General features: G+C 40.9%; 1 protein-coding gene across 2 annotated transcripts; it reads left to right on the forward strand.

Annotated features, from left to right (window-relative positions):
• The first annotated feature begins 3,112 nt into the window (after positions 1 to 3,112).
• LOC101346636 (zinc finger protein 571-like) lies at positions 3,113 to 18,949 on the forward strand. 2 transcript variants are annotated; one of them, XM_023725753.1, is made up of 6 exons: positions 3,113 to 3,307; positions 3,691 to 3,757; positions 10,876 to 10,958; positions 12,983 to 13,109; positions 13,385 to 13,483; positions 17,038 to 18,949. In XM_023725753.1, exons 3-6 carry the CDS (start codon positions 10,950 to 10,952, stop codon positions 18,735 to 18,737), a joined length of 1,935 nt encoding a protein of 644 aa, XP_023581521.1. In that variant the 5' UTR covers positions 3,113 to 3,307; positions 3,691 to 3,757; positions 10,876 to 10,949; the 3' UTR covers positions 18,738 to 18,949. The 2 variants fall into 2 exon arrangements, with proteins under 2 accessions (XP_023581521.1, XP_023581522.1); XM_023725754.1 differs by having other exon boundaries at positions 3,113 to 3,757.
• Positions 18,950 to 21,818: the final 2,869 nt, after the last annotated feature.

Consider the following 21,818-nt stretch of genomic DNA (forward strand, 5'->3'; position numbering starts at 1 on the left):
TTTGCTTCCTGTCCTGTTTTTCTTTTGTCAGTTTGGCCAGTGGTTTATCAATCTTGTTGATCTTTTCAAAGAACCAGCTTTTGGTCTTATTAACTCTTTCAGTTCTTTTTCTAGTCTCTATTTCATTTAATTCTGCTCTAATTCTTATTTCCTTTCTTCTGGTGCCCGAGGGCTTCTTTTGCTGCTCTCTTTCTATTTGTTCCAGTTGTAGCGTTAATGTTTTGATTTTGGCCCTTTGTTATTTTTGGATGTATGCATTTATTGCTATAAACTGACCTGTGAGCACTGCTTTTGCTGCGTCCCAAAGGTTCTGGTAGGATGTATGTTCATTCTCATTTGATTCTATGAATTTCTTTATTCTAGCCTTAATTTCTGCTATAACCCAGTAGTTTTTGAGCAAGGTGTTGGTCAGTTTCCATGTGTTTGATTTTTTTTCCTTGCTTTTTCTGTTATTGATTTCTACTTCTATGGCTTTATGGTCAGAAAAGATGCTTTGTAATATTTCGATGCTTTGGATTTTGTTAAGCTTGCTTTATGGCCTAATATGTCGTCTATTCTGGAGAAAGTTCCATGTGCTTTGGAAAAGAAAGTATACTTGGCTGCTGTTGGGTGGAGTGTTTGGTATATGTCCTGGAGATTGTGATAGTTAAGATTGTGTGTCAGCATGGCTGGGCCATGAATCTCAGTGTTTTAATGTGATCACTCCCATGATTGAATATACTGTGAGTAGCCAATCAGATGAAAGGGAGTCTCCTTGGGGGTGTGGCCTGCATCTGAATATAAGTAGACGTTCTGGCTTTTTGCTGACTCTGGATCTTATGGCTGCCTCCTGTCATCTCATCTCTTTTTCTTGGGACTTGAGCTGTCAGCTTATCTGCTGAACTTGGGATTCGTCGATCTTCACAGCCTGTGAGTGAAGCCCTGCTCTATGACTTGACGATCTTGTGTTCGCCAGCCCCTGCAGCTACGTGAATAAGGAGAAACTTGTGGTCTTGCCTGCTGATCTTAGAATTCGTCAACCTTCACAGCCTGTGAGCAGGAGGCCTGCTGATCTCTGACCTGCTGATCTTGGGCTCGCCAACTTCTGCGGCTCGGTGACTTGGGAGAGGCGTCTACCTTGATCCATGGACTTGGGACGTTCTAGCCTCTATAATCGCATGAGCTGTTTCCTTGATATAAATCTCTCTCTTTATGTATATTCATACACTTTACTGGTTTTGCTTCTCTAGAGAACCCAGCTTAAGACAGAGATCAAGTTGGTTGATTGTAGCATATAGATCTTCCGTGTCTTTTTTGAGCTTCTTTTTGGATGTTCTGTCCTTCACCAAAAGTGGTGTGTTGAAGTCAACTACTACTATTGTGAAGCTGTCTCTCACTTTTCAATGCTGTTAGAGTTTGTTTTATGTATTTTGGAGCCCTGTCATTGGTGTGTAAATATTTATTATAGTTATGTCCTCCTGCTGTATTGACCCTTTAATCATTAGTGTCCTTCCTTATCCTTTGTGGTGGATTTTACTTTAAAGTCTATTTTGTCAGAGATTAATATTGCCACTCCTGCTCTTTTTTGAGTGTTCTTTGCTTGATATATTTTTTCCATCCTTTAAGGTTTTAGTTTGTTTTTGTCTTTAAGTCTAAGGTGTGTCTCTTGTAGGCAGCATCAAGACAGATCTTATTTTTTATCCAATCTGCCACTCTCTGTCTCTTTATTGGTGCATTTAGTCCATTTACATTCAGCGTAATTATTGATAGTTAAGAGTTTAGTGTGTCATTTTGATGTTTTTTTTGTGTGTTGTTGACAGTTTCTTTGTTCCACTTAATTTTCTGTGCTGAGTCATTTTTCTTTATGTATTTTCTTTTCATCTTTTTCATTGTTGATTTTGTGTTTGCTGAGTCTTTATATTTTTCTAGTTTTTTATTTTGACTTGTAGGATTGTTAGTTTCCTTTGTGGTTACCTTAATATTTACCCTTATTTTTCTAAGTTTATACCAATCTTTTGTTTCTTTATATCACCTGGACTTTCTCTCCATATGAAAAATCTATATCTACATTTTTTAAGTCGCTGTTTTGTGTTTTAATGTTGTCATCTTTTACATATTGACATCTGTTTCCCTATTTTCAGTGTTTTAGCTTTGATTTGTTTTTGTGACTTCCCTATCTGGGTTGCTATCTGGTTGCTTTGTCCTGTGTTCTAGTCTTGGGTTGTTATCTGATGTTATTGATTTTCTAACAGGAAGACTCCCTTTAGTATTTCTTGTAATTTGGGTTTGGTTTTTGCATATTCCCTAAGCTTCTGTTTATCTGGAAATGCCCTAATTTTGCCATCATATTTGAGAGACAGTTTTGCTGGATATATAATTCTTGGCTGGCAATTTTTTTTCTTTCAAGACTTTATATATCTCATCCTCTTGCCTTCTTGCCTGCATGGTTTCTGCTGAGTAGTCCGAGCTTATTCTTATTGACTCTCCTTTGTGGATGACTTTTCGTTTATCCCTAGCCACTCTTAAAATTCTCTTTATCTTTGGTTTTGGCAAGTTTGATTATAATATGTCTTGGTGACTTTCTTTTGGGATCTACCTTATGTTTGGTTCAATGAGCATCTTGGATGGATATCTTGTCATCTTTCATGATATCAGGGAAGTTTTCTGCCAACAAATCTTCAACAATTCTCTCTGTATTTTCTGTTATCGCCCCCCCCTCCCCGCCCCGTTCTGGTAATCCAATCACTTGTAGGTTATTTCTCTTGATAGAATCCCACAGAATTCTCGGGGTTTCTTCATTTTTTTAATCCTTTTATCTGATTTTTCCTCAAATAAGTTGGTGTCAGGGGAGCTGTGGGGGTATGTCTGATTATGGACCTCGGGTTGGGTGTAGGTCACTGTCACTGGGCCTAGATTCTGACGGAGCTGTCCGGTTTCCTGCTTGACACTACACCTCCCAGAGGCCACCGCGGCACCGCCATGCCGTAAACTTACGTCGTTACGTCATCGTTTTGTCCTCGTTACGTGTGCATCCGCCAGGTGAGCGGACGCCCTGAGCGCTCCGCGCAGGCGTGCCACACCTGGGCCGGAACACACGGAAAGAAGCTGGGTTCGCGGTGCTCGGAATGCAGGGGTGTCACCGGGGCTTGCTGATGCCAGGAGCTGGTCGACGCCGGCTGCGGACAGCATCTCTCCGAGGACGCAGCACTCCAGGCTCGTTTTCCTGAGTTACTAGGCTCTGCCGGTGCGGACTGGCGGCGTTCCTCCTCTGCCGGCCATACCGGCACCGTCACTGGGCTTCCGACCGGGCGGGGCGCGGGGTGACGAGGTGCGTGCCTCCCGCCGGGCGCGTGAGTGCGCCTGAGTGGCTTCTCTGTGACCGCGGCCCCCGACGCTCGCGGCTGCAGGGTTCCCCTGCGTCTCTGTGCTCATCCCCTGGGGAGGGGGACAGCGTCCCGCCAGCTGAGAATCGCGCAGCTCCAGCTACTGCGGTCTCGTCACCTTCCTGCCCCGAGAACCGGGCGCTTGAAGATGCCCCGATAATAAGGATTTACACCCAGAAGTGTCCTAGGAAGGGAGAAAACAGACCGCCGTGATAGGATCCCTGTTGTACCTTGAGAGTCCTGTGGGAAAAGCGGACCAACTGTTCGGAGGTCCTCGGAGGTGGTCGTAAATTGTTCTGTAGGCTCTGATTCTTTTTCCTTTCCTCAGTTCTGTTTTTCTGCAGGAGAAGGACACAGAGAGAAATAATAGTGTACGTCGTAAAGACTTTCTTGAAGTAAGTTGCCATTTTCTTTCTTCCTTCAAGTTTCATCACTTTCAAGATGCCTTCTACCTTCTGCAGCTTCTTCCTAAGGAGGAACCACCGTTCGGTGACGGTACTCTAGGGATGGACTCACAAGTGTAGCTTCGCGCCCAGCCATACCACCCCGCTCCTTTTCACCCAAGGACACATCAGTCCTTTCTGGTCTAAGAGTTTTGATGGGAAATAACTGTGCTTTCTGGAGGGCAGTTGGAAGACCTTTATTTTATTTTAGCTTTTTATTATGGAAGTTTTCAAGCAAGATAGAAAATAACGTGAACCCTAAAGTGCAAACATCTGTTGTCGTTAGGTGCAACCCAAAGTGACAGAGGAACATTTGCAACTGCATTATCTTTACCTCTATCCTCCCAACTCCTTTTTTTCTTGTAATATTTCAAAATTACGTTATTTCTTCCGTATGTATGCTGAAGAAAATGCATTGCCGTCGGGTTGATTCCGACTCATAGCTACCCCATAGGACAGAATAGAACCGCCCCATAGGGTTTCCAAGGAGCGGCTGGTGGATTTGAACTGCCGACCTTTTGGTTAGCAGTCAAGCTCTTAACCACTGTGCCAGCAGGGCTTCTATATATAAGGACATTGTATTTTTACACAACCACTATACTCTTATCCTAAGTTAGAAAATTAACAATAATTGCAGAATATTATCATATATCCATTCCATATTCAGACAGATTTCCCAAGTTGTTTCAAAAATAGATTTTACAATTTATTTGTTCAAGGCAGGATCCAGACAGAATCCACCACTGCATTTGGTTGCCAAGTGTCTTACGTTTCTTTAATCCTAACAGTTTCCCTCCTGTTTTTTTTGCTTTTATTTTGCTTTAATTGGTGCCTTTGATTTGTAGAAAAACCGAATCATTTGTCCTATAGAATATTCCACATCCTGCTTTTGACTAATTGCTTCCTTGTGGTTTCATATAATTTGTTTACCCACCCCTCATATTTTTGTAATCGGGTAGTTAGAGCTAGATGCTTAACAAGATTCAGGTTCACAGTTTTAGGCAACATTTATTCCTAGGTAGTGCTGTATACTTCCTGTTATATCACATCATGAGGCTCTGAAAATCTGGTGTCTCACTGCTGATGCCGTATAGATCAGTGAGTTCCCGTGCCGTCTCCCAGTTGGTCTTTCCTTTATAAAGTTTCACCTCAGTCTTCCACCTGAAGCATGCATTTTGAATGAGTGGAGGTGTATAGCCTCCAAGGGGGTCACAACTGGTTCTTGGTGGGGAGGGAACAAAAAAAATCTTAGCTCTTACAATGGTATGTGGCCCTCCAAAGGGGACAATACAGAAACAGATTTATAGTATATTCATGGTGTTAAAATTTTATTAGTGGGGGGTGGCTATTAAGAGAAAAAAAAGTGTCTAAAAAGGCTCCTTAGGCAGCTGATAATGAAAAAAATTGAGAAACACTGACCTAAAAGTTACAGCATCCGTGGATGATTGATGTTGAGATCCATTATTTCATTAAGGGTTACATAGGGTGATTTTTGAAAATTCAGTTCCTTCTACATTTATTAGCTTGTTGTTGTTAGTTACCAGTAAGTTGATTCCGACGCATGGTGACCACTTGTGTGCAGAGTAGAACTGCTCCACAGGGTTTTCAAGGCTGTGACCTTTTGGAAGCAATCACCAGGTCTGTGTGCCCACACGCGTCTGGGTGGGTTCTAACCGCCAATCTTTTGGCTAGTGGTTGAGCCCTTAACTTTTCTTCATAAGCTATTTAGTTATCTTAAAATACAGTTCGTATGAAGAGGCAGGAAAACTGATTTAATTCTTTCCCGTTATGTATTTCTGTATTGATTTTCAGAGAAATGAGTTGGTGCCCTACAACCTGCTGAGGTGTCCCAAAAGTGAGGGAGTTTGTTTGTCTTGAGTACCATCTAACTCCTGCATTTTTATATATTTGATGTGCTTCAGGCTATTTCAGTCATTATTCTTTTGTATCTCAAATTGCCCCTTTGGCCAGTGGGAGACCTGTCCAGTCTGCTCCTGTATCTTTTTGTAATGATTTTATTGTAGTTGATAGCTTATTTGCTCTCTGACACAAGATGTCCCGAGTTCAATTTGTACATTTCCTGTTCCAGTCCTAAACGAGCCATTTCTCTCAGAAACCCTGGTTTCTTTTTTGTTGTTGTTACTGGTTTTTAACTCTGGGTCCTTTTGTGGAGCATGATACATAGCGAGCACAGCCCGGGCTAAGTTAGTGGTACTCACTGTCATAGTGCTAGCATTTCTTCTAGGCCTTTTCTGCGGACGAAGCTAGTAAATACTTGTTCTTAAAGTATAAGCCATAAATCATGAATTCATAATATTTCCATTCAGACCAAAGATTACAGGGTTTTTTCTTATCTGATTTTATACTTGTATTTCTGTTCTCTTATGCTAACAATCTTGATTGATAACAGTATTAACATAATTTATTTGCTTTACCCTACAAGATACTTAACAATGGTTTTAAAATAACAACACCAGTATCACTACTAGTTATCAGGAGAAGGGATGCATTTTAGATTTCTTTTGGTTATTTTTATTCTTAGAATATATCCTGTGATACTCAATTAAGAGCTTGGCTGCTAACCGAAAGGTCAGCAGTTTGAATCCACCAGCCGCTCCTTGGAAACTCCGTGGAGCAGTTCTGCTCTGTCCTGTAGGGTCACTGTGAGTTGGAATTGAGTCGACGACAACATATTTGGTTTTTGGTTATATTCAAGGTTCATATGTTACATTTCATTGTCTCTTCAGTTTCTTTTAATCAAGAATAAATGTTTTCATAACTTTGATTTTTTTTAACTTCAGTATTTTAAATTGTGTTTTAGGTGAAAATTTTTTACAGCGCGAATTAGTTTTTCATTCAAAAATTTTATACAGAAATTATTTTGTGACACTAGCCCCAGTCCCTGCAATGTGTCAGCACTCTTCCAAATTTCTTGGCATAGATGAGTGAGCACCTCCAGCGTTGCGTCCATTTGTTGAAACACGTCAGTTGGTATTCCGCCCATTCCTGGAGCTTGTGTTTCACCAGTGCCTTCAGTGTAGCTTGGACTTCTTCCTTCCATACCATCAGTTCTTGATCGTATGCTGCCTCCTGAAATGACTGAATACCGATCAGTTCTTTTTGGTGCAGTGACTGTGCGTGTTCCTTCCATCTTCTTTTGACGTTTCCTGTGTCGTTCAGTATTTTGCCCATAGAACCCTTCAGTACTGCAACTCGAGGCTTGAATTTCTTTTTCAGTTCTTTTGCTTCATCATTTCTTCCTTTCACTTTAGCTACTGGATGTTCAAGAGCAATTTTCAGATCTTTTCTGACATTTATTTAGGTCTTTTCTTTTTTTCCTGTCGTTTTCATGACCTCTTGCTTCCCTCATGTGTGATGTCCTTGATGGCATTCCACAACTTGTTTGGTTTCCTACTTTGTCCTACAGGGTTGCTATGAGTAGGAATGCACTCGACGGCAAAGGGGTTTTCTTTTTTTGGTTATGGTCAGTTTCATGTTTTCCCAGAAAATTACCCATTTCATCTAGTTTTTGAAATTTACTTGCATAGAGTTGTGCAAAGTGGAGTCCTGGTGGCCCAGTGGTTAAGAGTTTGGCTGCTAACCAAAAGGTCGGCAGTACGAATCCACCAGCTGCTCCTTGGAAACTCTATGGGGCAGGTCTACTTTGTCCTATAGGGTCACTATGAGTTGGAATCAATTTGACGCCAATGGATTTTTTTTTTTTTTTTGGTGCAAAGTAGCTTCTTATGATTTTTTTAAACATTCTTTTCCAGTGGTTAATTTCCCCCTGACATGTCTTATTTTGTGTATTCGTCCTTCTTAAGAGAAAGAAAAAAAATTAAACGCATTAGTATTTTTTCTTCCATGCTAATTTTTTCAAAGAACCAGGTTTTTAAAAATATATTTATTAGTTCTAATAGTTTTCTTTTTCTAACCAATTAACTTCTGTATTTATATTATTTATATTCTCCCCCTGCTTACTTTCTGTGGACATTGTTCTTTTTCTGGCTTTTTGAGTTAGGTGTTTGTTATTTCTTGTTATGCGTATTGGTAAATATTTAAGGCGATTAATTTTTCTGTATTTAAACAGTTTTAATTTTATCCCATAGATTTTGATATTAATGTTTTATTACCATTAATTTTCTGGAAATTCTGCAGTTTCAGCCTTGTTTTTCCTTTTGACACAAGAGTTATTTAATGGATATTTAGAAAATTTTAAGTCATAAGGCCTTTAAAAGTGTTTATTGCATTGTGATGAGCGAATACTGCTGAATTTCTATTTTATGGAACTTACTAAAGTGTTCCTGTGATTTAATATAGGATCAGTATATTAGTGAATATTCCATGTTTAATTGAACAGAGAAGGCGTATTTGCTGTTTTTGGCATAGAAAGTTAGATTTATATGCATAAGATCTACCCCATTGGTTACGTGGTGTGGGTTTTATCTAGACTTATCTGGTTTTGGTTCACATAATAACGTTGTGTGTTGATTTGTCTTATTTTGTTTTTTGGTTTGTTTGTACTAATAACCTTATTGAGTTATAATTACATACCATAAAAGGTACTTGTTTTAAATGTATAATTTGTTTTGTTTTGTTTTTTTTTAGTAAATTTACAGAGTTGTACCACATAATGGAGCACTGGTGGTACAGTGGTTAAAGGCTGGGCTGCTAAGGTCAGCGGTTCAAATCCACCAGCTGCTCCTTGAAACCCTATGGGGCAGTTCTACTCTGTCCTGTAGGGTCGCTGTGAGTCAGAATTGATGGTGAGTTTGGTCTTTTGGGGGGTGCCACGTGATAAAGTTTTATTCAACTCTTTAATGAGGAAACCAACAAGAGAGACAGAAATGGCTGCTGGTTTCCATATATACAAAAAGAAGGTACAATATATGTGTGTGGAATAAGTGAAAAGAATAAAATTGCTAGAATCACTACCAACTGGTTAGTTTTATTACACCTTTGGGGGTGCCTTCTCTACCTGGCTATACAACCATAACACCTTATCAGTTTCTGCATGTTAACCTATAACTTTCCTGGGCTATAAACCGTCTACATCTTTCAACAGTTGTGGATTGATAATTAGATACGGTGCAAAAAGAAAAGTACATTCCCTAAGAGCGTCAGATGAGGGTCAGTTAAGAAATATTAGTGATCTGCTTTTACTCAATCAGGCTCTTTGAAAATGCTCTATTCACAGAGGTCTTTTTCCGTAAAGGGCCAGATAGTACATATTTTTATATTTGTGAGCTATATGGTCTTTCTCACAATTTCTCAACTCTGCTGTTGTAATGCAAAACATCCCTACACGTAGAAGGGGCATGGTTATCGTTCTAATAAAACTTTATTTACAAAAACAGGCAGTTTGCCAAATGACTATAGTTTGCCTGCCTTAAATGCTCTTTTTTTATGACTCAGACAATTTTAAGGAGCAAACAAGCCCCATTTTGCCTTTTTCCAAATTGGGATAGTTGTTTTCTTCCCACGACCTTGCCCCAGTTTCTGGAGATAGCCATTGCTTGAAGTCTCCTGTGGGAGTCTCTCTGGAGTAGAGCTTAAGCTGCTTTTTCCTAACTTCTCTCACAGTTTCGGCCCACTCATATGCCCATAACAGAAGTTCAGAATAGCTTTCTATCTCACCGGGCCTTTCTCCAATTTCTGCTTCCCAGATTCCATATTCAGTGCTTCTCTCTATGGTTTTTCCAGGGTTGATTTTTAGGGGAGGGAGCCAGCAGCCCAAGCTTATTCCCCTTCTTGGAAGAATTTAAAATTCAGCTATGCCACTTCTAGTTTTGAATTTAGGCAACTGACTTTACTTGCTTGAGCTTGTTTCCAGATGTGTTGAAATGTGGTCACAGACACGTCCTAATAATTAAATATTAACATAAAGACCATATTCTCGGCTCCTCTCCAAGTCTAACACTGTCAGCCAAGAAACCACAGGTGGTCATGATTGGGAACCAGAATATGCTGGACTGGAGGGTTCTGGGAAACACAGATTAGGAGGAAGCTGAGATGCCATATACTCATATACTGAGGCATTTCTGTTCTGGTAGAGACTGTGCTGGACATATTGACCCTGGGGTGTATGTCGAAGTTTATGAGCCTGGCTTATGTCCATAAGGGCTGAAAGGAGGAGACTGCTTTCATCTCTGAAGCCCCTTCCTAGATGGGGAGGGTGGGAGCAAAGCACTTAGTGTGGGGGTCTGAGGGCATCTGCTCTTGAGGGTTCCCTGGGTATACCCATTCCTACTGTAGAGGTTGGTAAGTAGTACCGTCTGGGGTCCAGTTCAGCGTCTTGGGGACTGGGGTAAGGTCTGGCCTGAATCCCTTCTACTGTAGCTGGCTTCGGTTGGAATTGAGGAAAGACTGAGATTTGTCAAAACTCTCTTGAAGAAACCCAGAAGCAAAGATGAGAAGGCAAGAAGGGACAGGAAAACTGGACAAATGGAAACAGGGAACCTGGGGTGGAGAAGGGGAGAGTGTTGATACATTGCAGGGTTGGCAACCAGTGTCACAAAACAATTTGTGTATTAACTGTTTAATGAGAAACTAATTTGCTCTGTAAATTTTCACCTAAATCACGAAAAAAAGTCCAGACTTACTGGACCAGCTGAGACCAGAGGACTCCCTGAGACTATCCCCCTGCGATACTCTTTAAACGTGGAACAAAAGCTATCCCGAGGCCACCTTTTAGCAAAACAACAGAGCAGCATGCACAACAAAGGATATTACCCATGCGTACGGGGTTCTATTAAAAAAAAAAAAAAAATTCTCTGAGACCAAAAGGTCAACAGTTACTCTAAAGCAAAGATGAGAAGAGGGGACACTAGAGTACCAGAAGAGGAACAAACGCGATGAAGGAGAATGTTCACTCATTGTGCAAAACGTAACTAATCTCACTGAACAAATTACACAGAAATTGTCAAAATGGGAACCTCATTTACTATGTAAACTTTCACTGAAAACAATAAAAGAATTTATAAAAATGAAAGAAAAAAACACTCCCCAAGAGGGTAAGTAAAGGTAGTTCTGAGTTGCTTATTTTGTGGGCTCTCTTTTTCTTTCCCCAGCTCTGGCTTCCCTGGACTCTGCACGTTTCCAGGAGAGAAACCTGGAAAATTGAGTTCTGACAGTTCTAAAAACCATGCCCCACGTGAGTTGCTGTTTCTTCTCTCCTTCCTTAAGTACAATCATTTTGTTGTGTGATGTGAACACCAGATTTATTTATTCCAGAATTTTCTGCCTTGTTCAGCCCCATAAGAGAACTGCTCCCCAGTTTCTCCCATCCTAGTGAGTGATGGCAGCAAAGAACCCCATTCTTCTCTGAATGTTTTTTCCCGCCCCAGCGTTCAGATGTTCATCCAGCTGATCATTTTATATTTCCTACATGCACAGTGTTCTCCCAAGAGTCCCTGAGGGAGCAGAAGTACTTCTCCTTAAGAGCAGTACAAACTGTTAGTACTATGGTTTGGTGAGGTAGAGATGAGCGGCTAAATGAGAGACCTGGCAAATTTTGTTCTCTACAAACCTGGGTTTTCCACTTGGAAGTGACAGCGTTTCCAATGGCTGGTTCCAGTCTCAGTGTGTGGCAAAATTTTCTAGGAGGCTGTTAAGATTGCATGGAAATGTAGCAGTGGCATTCCCAGGATTATGAACAAGTTCCGTTCCTAAATCTGTCATTAAGTCGAATTTCACATAAGTCGTAACATTTAGGTATGGTTTGTATCTAACGTCAGTCAAATGTGTGACTTAGTACATAGTATATAGTGTACCTTGCCACGCATAGAAAACATTAAAGAAACACTTCTGGATACGCTAGAATATCCTTAACATAATAATACAGTAATAATAATGTTTTGACGTGTGTTGCACGGTAGTGCCCGTTTGTTATTGTGAACCATTGTATGCATCTCGAATTTGAATATAAGGGGCTTTCCGGGGGTTGGTTCATAACTTTGGGTTGTACCAAAGTCAGACTCTGGTCGGATGTTCATAGGGCAGGGACTGCCTGTGCTGAATACTGCGAAGGAAAGGATCTTGCCCCTTGGATTAGCTTCCTGTTGCTGCTGTAACAAATTACTACAGATTTAGTGGCTTAAAACAACACAAATGTACCATGTCACACTTTTGGAGGTGAGAAGTATGAAATTAATCTCGTGGGGCTAAAACCTAGGTGCAGGTGGAGCCGTGTTTCTTCTGGAAGCTCTAGAGGAGAATCTGTTTACTTGCCTCTTCTGGCATCTAGAAGCTGCCCACATTACTTGGCTTGTGGCCCCCCTCCCTTTCCCAAGTCAGCAATGAGATCCCGTCATCACATTGGCTTCTATGAGTGTCCTGGCTACCTCTTCCACTTGTCCTGACCTTTGTGATTCCATAATCCAGGATCATCTCGCCATGTCAGGATCCTTAATTGCATGTGCAGTCCCTTTTTGCCATGGAAGGTAACATAGTCACAGGTTCTGGGGATTAGGATGTGGACGCCATGTACCCCTCTGGCCCAAGAATAATGAGGGAGGGTGGTCAGCCATCAGAGTCACCTTGGAGCTGGCTAGGCTGTGGCAGTCCTGCGTGACGTGTGCGCATCTGCGCTGGTGTCCGTTGGCTTACTGTAGTCTATGCACGTGGAGAGTGGGAGGAAGGGAAACCTGCCAGATGCATACTCTTAAGGATTTCAGACTTTCAGAGCTCAAAGACATTGAAGAATTTATCCAATTTAAATAATCTCAAATAAGTAGATTATTACATCCATAAAATGAGAGTATCACATGTGTGTTATAGACTTTGTAATGACCAAGAAAAATATTCAGTGATGTAAGATTGTAATTTCATGATGAATCTGAGTGTTCAAAATAATCTTGTTCTATCTAAATTCTATTTTGAAGCCTAGAGATTTAGTAAAAATTATTTGAAGTTTCTGTCAGTTTTGTTTATCTTTTTCATTAGAGGGAGAAGAGAAGAACTCATCTACTGCGAAGTTGAAAATTCAACGTGCTGCATGATTTTAGCAATATTTCATTTAAATGGAAACTGCACTCATCTGGCCTTTTTCTTATTACTGGACCTTTCTAGATAATGGAGTTGTGTCCCCCCTCCTTCAGTGCCCTCCTTCATCTTTTCTCCTTTCACCTGAAAATCATGACCAGATTTTCACAATAATTCATCCATTTGTTGTTTCAGTGGTTGGTGACTTTCAGGGATGTGGCCATAGACTTCTCTCAGGAGGAGTGGGAATACCTCAACCCTGCTCAGAGGGAATTGTACAGGGATGTGATGCTGGAGAACTATAGCAACTTGTTGTCACTGGGTGAGGTCATCTTATACAATATCTGGAATGTGTCCCCCATACTCTCTGCCTCCTTCATTGTGAATTTCTGATTTTTGTTCCCTAAGGAAAGGTTTGTGTTTTATATAGGTAGAAATGGACAGCTTCACAGTGTACCTTCATATCCCCCATCCTGCAGACCTGAACACCTTCCTCTGTCATTTTGTATCAATATCTCTCTTACCTGATGATTAGTATACTGGATTTGAATCTGGTGCTCCCATAAGATGACTATGTTCCATTTCCTTTTTTTAAAGCTGGATGTTCAGTCCCTAAGCCAGATGTGTCCTCCTTACTGGAGCAAGGAAAGGATCCCTGGATGATGGTGATAGCCATGACAAGAAGACGAAGCTCAGGTAAATCAGGGCTGGTCACATGGGGAGCTGCTATCAGTAGTAACAGAGGTTGTCTTGTCAGGAGGTAGCACTTTTCACATGTTTGTGTGAAGCGCCCCTCACACGAAGAAATAAGGCGTGAGATCTAAGGAGAGCAGGAACGCTATATTAACATGAGTTCCTAAAGGACCCTCCCTCTCAACTCCCATCAACCACTCTTCTTCTCTCTTACATTCCCCTTTTATTTTAATGATGGAACTAAACTTTGGTCCCTTTCAAGGAGTCTTTACTTTGAATTGAAATTTTTTTCCCCAACTGCCCTTTTGCATAAACTTGGGTAGGTATCTCCAGCCAGCAAATGTTTGTTGAATCCTTACCGTGTTCTTATCTAGGACGGTCAGGGAGTGTCTCTAGGGAGGACCATTTGAACTGAGACTTGAATGAAGTTGTTGTTGTTTGTTGTTAGGTGCTGTCAAGTTGGTTTTGACTCATAGCAACCCTGTGTACAACGGAATGAAACACTGCCCGGTCCTGCACCATCCTCACAATCCTTGCTATGTTTGAGCCCATTGTTGCAATCGATGTGGCAGTCCACCTCATTGAGGGTCTTCCTCTTTTTCCCTGACCCTGTACGTTACCAAGCATGATGTCTTTCTCCAGGGACTGGTCCCTCCTGATACAATGTCCAAAGTACGTGAGATGAAGTCTCTCGATCCTCCCTTCTAAGGAGCACTCTGGCTGTACTTCCTCCAGGACAGATGGGTTTGTTGTTTTGGTGGTCCCTGGAGTATGCAGTATTCATCTCCAGCACCACAGTTCAGAGGCCTTAACTCTTCCTCTGTCTTCCTTATTTGTCATCCAGCTTTCGTGGCTCACATAATCGCATATGAGGCGATTGAAAACACCATGGCTTGGGTCAGGCGCACCTTAGTCCTCAAGGGGACATCTTTGCTTTTCAACACTTGAAAGAGGAATTTTGCAGCAGATTTGCCCAATGCAGTGTGTCGTTTGATTTCTTGACTGCTGCTTCCATTGGCGTTGATCGTGGATCCAAGTAGAATGAAATCCTTGACAACATCAATATTTTCTGTTTATCATGATGTTGCATATTGGTCCAGTTGTGAGGGTTTTTTATTTCTTTATGTTGAGGTGTAATCCATACTGAAGGCTGTGGTCTTAGAATGAAGTTATCCATGCAAAAATCCAGGGAATGTGTGTTCAGGAAGAGGGAAGAAAAGTGCAGAGACCCTGAGGAAAGACTGAGTTTTGTTTACTTGAGAATCAGAAAGGAAGTTAGCATGGCGAGAGTGTAATCTCTGTATAGTGTGCGAATTCTGTGAGTGATAGTGGGAATTATAGAAATGATGTCAGAGAAGTAGGCAGAGATCAGATGATTTAAGGACTTACAGGCCATTGCAAAGAGTGAGATTTGATTCTAAGTATGAAAGGAAGCCCTTGGAGGGTTTTGTGCAGGTGAGTAAGGGATCTTTGGTTAAAGGTCACTCTGGGTGCTGTGTGGAGAATGGGGACAGGAATGTGCAGGGCAACAGGTTTCTCTTTGTATATGGCCTTTCAGGCCCCGGATTTGTAGTTCTGCCAAGATGATTTGCTAGGCTATTATCTTGTAAAGGGATGGGACAGTTTACTATGGAAATAAGGTGTGTAAAAGCTTTGTAAGGGCTGGTCAGTTACTGTGCAAACTAGGTGACTGTGGCCTACCTACGGGATTGGTCAGTGTTGCTGCTCTCTTAGGCTGAAAAGGGGCAACCTCAGTACCATCAAGAAGAGCCGAGGAGCCGAGCGTGGCCTTTGGATCCAGGGTCCCTGCACTGAGAACACCCTAGACACTGGAGACAGCACTAGATGGTACAAAATGGCACAAGCCGCAAGAACCAGGAGACCGGTGAGAGACGGCCGCAGTGGGCTTCCTGGCCCACGGAGCAAGTCCAGTGCATTGGGCTTGTCAACCCACAGAGAGACAGAGCTGAACACTTTCAGGCAGGAGGCTTGCTGGCAGAGTGGGGTGCCTCTGGGCACTTGATGACAGAGCCAAAAGAGTTGTAACACTTCCCCCAGTGGGGCTGGGTGGCAGAGGCCCGAGCTCAGCCTGCCTGTGGGTATGGCCGAAAAGGAGCTGATTGCTGTCTTGGTTGGAAGCTGTCCTGACTGATGAGCTGTATATCCTGTTTCTTGAGTTGTTTCTGTTACTTCCAAGTTGATCCTGATCCTGAATTGTAACCTGTTACTTCCCAAATAAACCCTATAATTGTCAGTACGGTCTGTGAGTTCTGTGTCGCCATTGCAATGAGTTAGCGAACCCAGCAAAGTAGAGAGTGTCGTGGCAGGGGGGCCAGCTGGTGTCGGAATTGGTAAAATGATTGAATAGTGGAGCTATGTCTCACCTCCACCTCATAGGAATCAGTTTTATGCTCTTGCTGATCTTGCTTCTCACCCACACAGCCAGAGCGCTCCTTGGAAGGATGGTTCTAGGTATTAGATGTAAAGCAGTGAATGAAGCAAGCAGAGTCCTTGCTGGATGAAGTTCACATTAAGTTTTAAAATAGCATGTCCATTAGTGATAAATGCAATATACCAACAAACCCGTTGCTGTCAAGTTGATTCCAACTCATAGAGACCCTACAGGACAGCACAGAACTGCTCCATAGGGTTTCTATGGAGCAGGTGGCGGATTCAAACTGCCGACCTTTTGGTTAGCAGCCACACTATTGATCACTGTGTCACCAGGGCTTCAAATACAATATAGGTGTTGTTATATATGTTTTGATAATGTGACATTTGAGTAGGAAAGTAAATGAAGGAAGCAAGCCTCGCAGATATCTGGGGGAAGAGCATTCGAAAAGAGGGAACTGTAAGCACAGAGGCATATTCCAGGCATGTTTGAACAGCACAGAGGCCACTGTGACTACAACACAGTGAAGAAGTACAAGAGTGGTTGCAGATGATGGCATAGGAGCAGCTGAGGACAAGCTCAAGTAGGTTCTTATGGAGCACAGTAAAAATTTTCGATTTTATTCTGATGAGGTGAGCTCTTAGATTTTTAGCAGGGGGATAACAGGATAGGAATTACATTTTGAAAGCATTGCTCTGACTGCGGTGTCAGTAGGTTGTAGGGCAAGGATGGAAACAGGCGGGCCGATTAGGAGGCTGTTGCGGTGAGACATGGCTTAGCCTTGGGTGGGTAGTGAAGGCGGTTTGATTCTTGCTAAGTTTTGACAGTACAGCTAATAGGATTTGCTGATAGATTGGACGTCCAGCCAGACATGTTTCTTTGTTGGGTGTTACTGTTTTTGTTATATAAGCTTCCTTGTTGATTTTCATCCACTCCAAAGTTTGAAAACCACTGATTTATTTTCTAATTACTTTCCTCTCTGTAAGGTCTTCCCACAGTGTTCTTTTGTGACTTTTTAAATTTCAATTTGTACAAAATGATTGGCAGCTGTTTAAGCCATTCTACTCTTATGAGATTTTCATTTCACCTGCCAGTTTTACCTTGAAAGTTTTATTTCTTCTGGAAAACAAAAACAGCAGGAATTTGCTTTCTTGTTATGTTACAGACTTTGAATCCAGCTGTGAGGCCAAGAAGCCATCTGCAGAAAAGAGTATTTATAAAATGGAATCACTCCAGTGGGAGATAATGGGAAAGTCTCTGGGCCATGACCTTGAGTACCATCGTCCTGGAGGCATCATAGAATACAAAGGCCAGCTTAAGAGTCAGCAGAGAAATCAGGAGGCACTTTTCATGCATGTGAAAACCTGTGAAGAAAAGACCACTCAAATTCATTCCACATCCCCTACGCTTCATCAGGTAATTCCTACAAAGGAGCAAGTGTACAAATGTAAGGAATGTAGACAAGCCTTCAGCTACCTGTCCTGCCTTATTCAGCACGAGAAAACTCATAATGAACAAAATTCGGAAATCAAGAAACGTAGGAAGACCTTCAGCAAAAAGCCAAGCTATAGTCAGCATCCGAGGATTCAGACTGGTGAGAAACCATATGAGTGTATGGAGTGTGGAAAGGCCTTTGGCCGTAGTTCCGATCTGATTCAGCATCAGAAAATTCATACTAATGAAAAACCCTATCAATGTAAAGCATGTGGGAAAGCCTTTATTCGTGGCTCCCAGCTCACTGAACACCAGAGAGTTCATACAGGAGAGAAACCCTATGAATGTAAGAAATGTGGGAAAGCCTTTAGTTATAGTTCACAGTATACTCTTCATCAGAGAATTCATAGTGGTGAAAAACCCTATGAATGTAAGGAATGTGGCAAGGCCTTTATTCTTAGCTCTCAACTTACTTACCATCAGAGAATTCATAGCGGTGAAAAACCCTTTAAGTGTAAGGAATGTGGAAAGGCCTTTATTCTTGGTTCACACCTTACTTATCATCAGAGAGTTCATACTGGTGAAAAGCCTTATAGATGTAAAGAATGTGGGAAAGCTTTTTTATGTGCCTCCCAACTTAATGAGCATCAGAGGATTCATACAGGTGAGAAACCCTATGAATGTAAAGAATGTGGCAAGGCCTTTATTCGTGGCTCACAACTTACTTACCATCTGAGAGTTCATACAGGTGAGAAACCCTATAAATGTAAAGAATGTGGAAAAGCCTTTATTTGTAATTCTAATCTCACTCAACATCAGAGAATTCATAGTAATGAAAAACCGTACAAATGTAAAGAATGTGGAAAGGCCTTTAATTGCTGCAAACAACTTAGTGAACACCAGAGAATTCATACAGGTGAGAAACCCTTTGAATGCAAGGAATGTGGAAAGGCCTTTATTCGTGGTGCATATCTTACTCAACACCAGAAAATTCATGGTGAGAAACATTACGAATGTAAGGTCTGTGGGAAGGCCTTTATTCGTGTCACACAACTTACTTATCATCAGAGAATTCATACAGGTGAAAAACCCTACAAATGTAAGGAATGTGACAAGGCCTTTACTTATGGCTCACAACTTAGTGAACACCAAAGACTTCATAGAGGTGAAAAACCCTATGAGTGTAAGCAGTGTGGGAAGGCCTTTATTCGTGGTTCACACCTTACTGAACATCAGAAAACTCATACTGGGGAGAAGCCCTATGAATGTAAGGAATGTGGGAAGGCCTTTAGTCGTGGATCAGAACTTAATCTACATCAAAGGATCCATACTGGTGAGAAACCCTATACATGTGTTGAATGTGGTAAAGATTTTATACGTCATTCACAACTTACTAAGCATCTGAGGCTTCATAATCAAGAAAGCCACTGAATGTGATGTAATCTAAGAAAGCCTTCCCTTGTCATCAGTGGCTCTGGTATTGCAGAGACATCCTTTCATTTCAGCACACATTCAACCCTTTTAGAAAGCCTATATTACCTTCTGGGAGCCCTAGTGGCGCAGTGGTTAAGTGCTCTAAGTGCTCAGCTGCCAACCGAAAAGTGGGCGTTTTGAACCCACCAGCCACTGCACAGGAGAAAGATGTGGCCGTCTGCTTCCGTAAAGACTGCAGCCTTGGAAGCCCTATTGTGGAGTTTCTACTCTGTCCTGTAGGGTCAGTATGAGTTGGAATGCACTCAAGAGCATTGTGGTTTTTTTTTTTTTTTGGTATATTGACGAATGCAAAAATGACTTCTGGAACCCTTGAAGATTTTTTAAAAATCTCCATAACCCTGGAATGTAATGATGAGGCACATCCTTTATTAAGCATCATTTCCCTTTCACCATTTATAACTGTGAAATTGGATCAATTACTTGTCCTTTTTGTGTTTCCGTTTATTTGTAAAATACCATGATGGTATTGTCATGATTAAATGAAGTAATACCTATAACGCTGTTTGGACAGTATCTAGTTCTCTGTTTTAATTATCATTACTACTATCATCATTATTATATGCTATTAGAGAAGTTAAATGGTAGGAATATTTTATCAGTGCTGTAAAAAGATGTATGCATCTTTTTACCATCTCCCTTTTTTGAACACTAGTTGACTCATTCTGTAACAGAAACCTTTAGAATGTAATAAAGGTGCAGAGGCCTTCATCCAGAGTTGATAAATTCTGCTGCACAAGAAAAATTATAAAGAAACTCTCTAGGAGACATTATTGTTGTTGAGTTTTGGGTTTTGTTTTTTCTTTTTCTTTTTTAATAAAATCAAGGAGAGGTGATTTTTCTACAAGAAATTCCACAAGCAGAAGTCATATAATCTGTATTTTCTGATTGCTATTTTAAGGAAAAAAATTTATGAAAATGAAAACCAAAATAGTACCACTTAAAAGGGTATAAATTATTATTGTCTTAAATAGGCAGTCAACACCAAATTTATCAGCTACATATATTCCTCATTATCTGAATCTATTCCATTTCTGAAAATATGTTGAATAGGGAATTTTCAGATGTATTTCCAAGCCTATACTCCATTTTACTTGAATTGACAACACCCATGGGAGCAGCAGTCAAGAAATCAAACAACGTATTGCATTGGGCAAATCTGCTGCAAAAGACCTCTTTAAAGTGTTGAAAAGCAAAGATGTCACTTTGAGGACTACGGTGCATCTGACCCAAGCCATGGTGTTTTCAATTGCATCATATGCATGTGAAAACTGGACAATGAATAAGGAAAACTCAAGAATTGACGCCTTTGAATTATGTTGGTGGAGAATACCGAATATAGTATGGATTGCCAGAAGAAAGAACAACTGTCTTGGAAGAAGTACAGCCAGAATTGTCCTTAGAAGCAAGGATGGTAAGACTTCTCAGGTACTTTGGACATATTATCAGGAGGGACCAGTCCCTGGAGAAGGACATCATGCTTGGTAAAGGAGAGGGTCATTGAAATAGAGGAAGACCCTCAACGAAGTGGACTGACACAGGGGCTGCAACAATGGGCTCAAACATAGCAACAATTGTGAGGATGGCGCAGGACCGGGCAATGTTTCATTCTGTTGTACATCGTCGCTATGAGTTTGAACTGACTCGATGGCAGCTAACAACAACATACTCCATTATTTTAAATGGAAAAAATGTATTCCCACTCCATTAAAAAAACCCTAACGAATTTTCCAAAATATAATTTAAATGTAACTTAAGCCAGGTACATGACTTCTGTGAAGTACTTCTGAATAATGTAGAATAGTTAATACCCCAATTCATAATTATTGAATTAGTCAATATATTTGTGGGCCTTATGCAGTGATATTGAGCAATATAAAATGTGAATGAAGTTATCCTATACTTCAAGTAACAGATACTATAATGACAGTAAATGATGAAACATGTTAGATAATGAATACAAATAACACTTGGTAAAATAAAAGCAACTTTTCAATAATGGAAACTTACCAGTTAAAGAATGGTTGAATGCGGGTTGACGGTTAGAGGAGAGTCATGGTGGCTCTGGCTGGTGTTCACTGACTGAAAAGAAACTAATGACAGTGTCAGTGAGGCAGTAAATGCCTGAGATTCTTCCATGTCTGATTCCAGGGATCTGCTGGATAGTATTCTCAGAAGTCAAGACTCTAGAACTAGTTGACTATGAACCACATCCAAAGCCTTTGATAAAATAACTGAAACCAAAGTTCTCCGAAACAGTCCTTACCTGTTCTATATGCAGTGCACTCTGCTGTTTTCTATTACATTATTTTTTTTAAAAAAACTTTAGTTTACAAAGTTGTCTTCACAACTTGATACAGATCATGATTCCCAGTTTGAAAAACACTAATATATACTGCAAAACTATAATCCAAATGTTAATTAACCGTTTTAAAAACTGCTAGGTAGGCAGGTGGATGGATGGATGACTGAGCCACTAGAAATCAGTGAATAATCAGTGTAACCACTGTGATGCCACTGCAGTCCTCACGTCTGAAGTACATTTCCCGCAGACTGGACAGGTTTCCCATACCTGTTCCGTCATTCATGATTCAGTGATTAACATTATTGCCAAACTCGGAATTTAAGGAAAATGTAAAGAATGAAATGAATGTAGAGTGTAATGGAGTACTAAAAAATAAGGCATTGATAATACCTCCACTTGATAACAGATTCTGAGAAGACCTGCAATTAAAAAAAAAAAAAATTACCTTGTTTAACCCATTGCTTCCCTGACTTGATTATGGATCCCTTTTCTCCCCTAATACTGATTACTGTCTTTGGGTTTTGAACACACTTTGAGATATCCTGTCTTAACTAAAAAGAGTAGTTAGAAATTTCCGGCATTGATTTAGCTAATGAAAATTGGCTCTGTGTGTGATGTTTTTTACACTATACAGAAGGAAAATACCTCTAACTCAAGTTTTCAACATCCTCTTTTCCCTACTCTCATCATCTAATTCAATTTCATAAGGTTCTTGT

This window comes from Trichechus manatus, unplaced genomic scaffold (genome assembly GCF_000243295.1).
Source record: "Trichechus manatus latirostris isolate Lorelei unplaced genomic scaffold, TriManLat1.0 scaffold00386, whole genome shotgun sequence".
Lineage (NCBI taxonomy): Eukaryota > Metazoa > Chordata > Mammalia > Sirenia > Trichechidae > Trichechus > Trichechus manatus.

Bases quoted from the DNA above. Each gene is read 5' to 3' on its own strand.
- LOC101346636 (XM_023725754.1), top strand. The intron at 13,110-13,384 runs GTGAGGTCATCT...CTTTTTTTAAAG, and splicing joins TAGCAACTTGTTGTCACTGG to CTGGATGTTCAGTCCCTAAG. The intron at 13,484-17,037 runs GTAAATCAGGGC...GTTATGTTACAG, and splicing joins GACAAGAAGACGAAGCTCAG to ACTTTGAATCCAGCTGTGAG.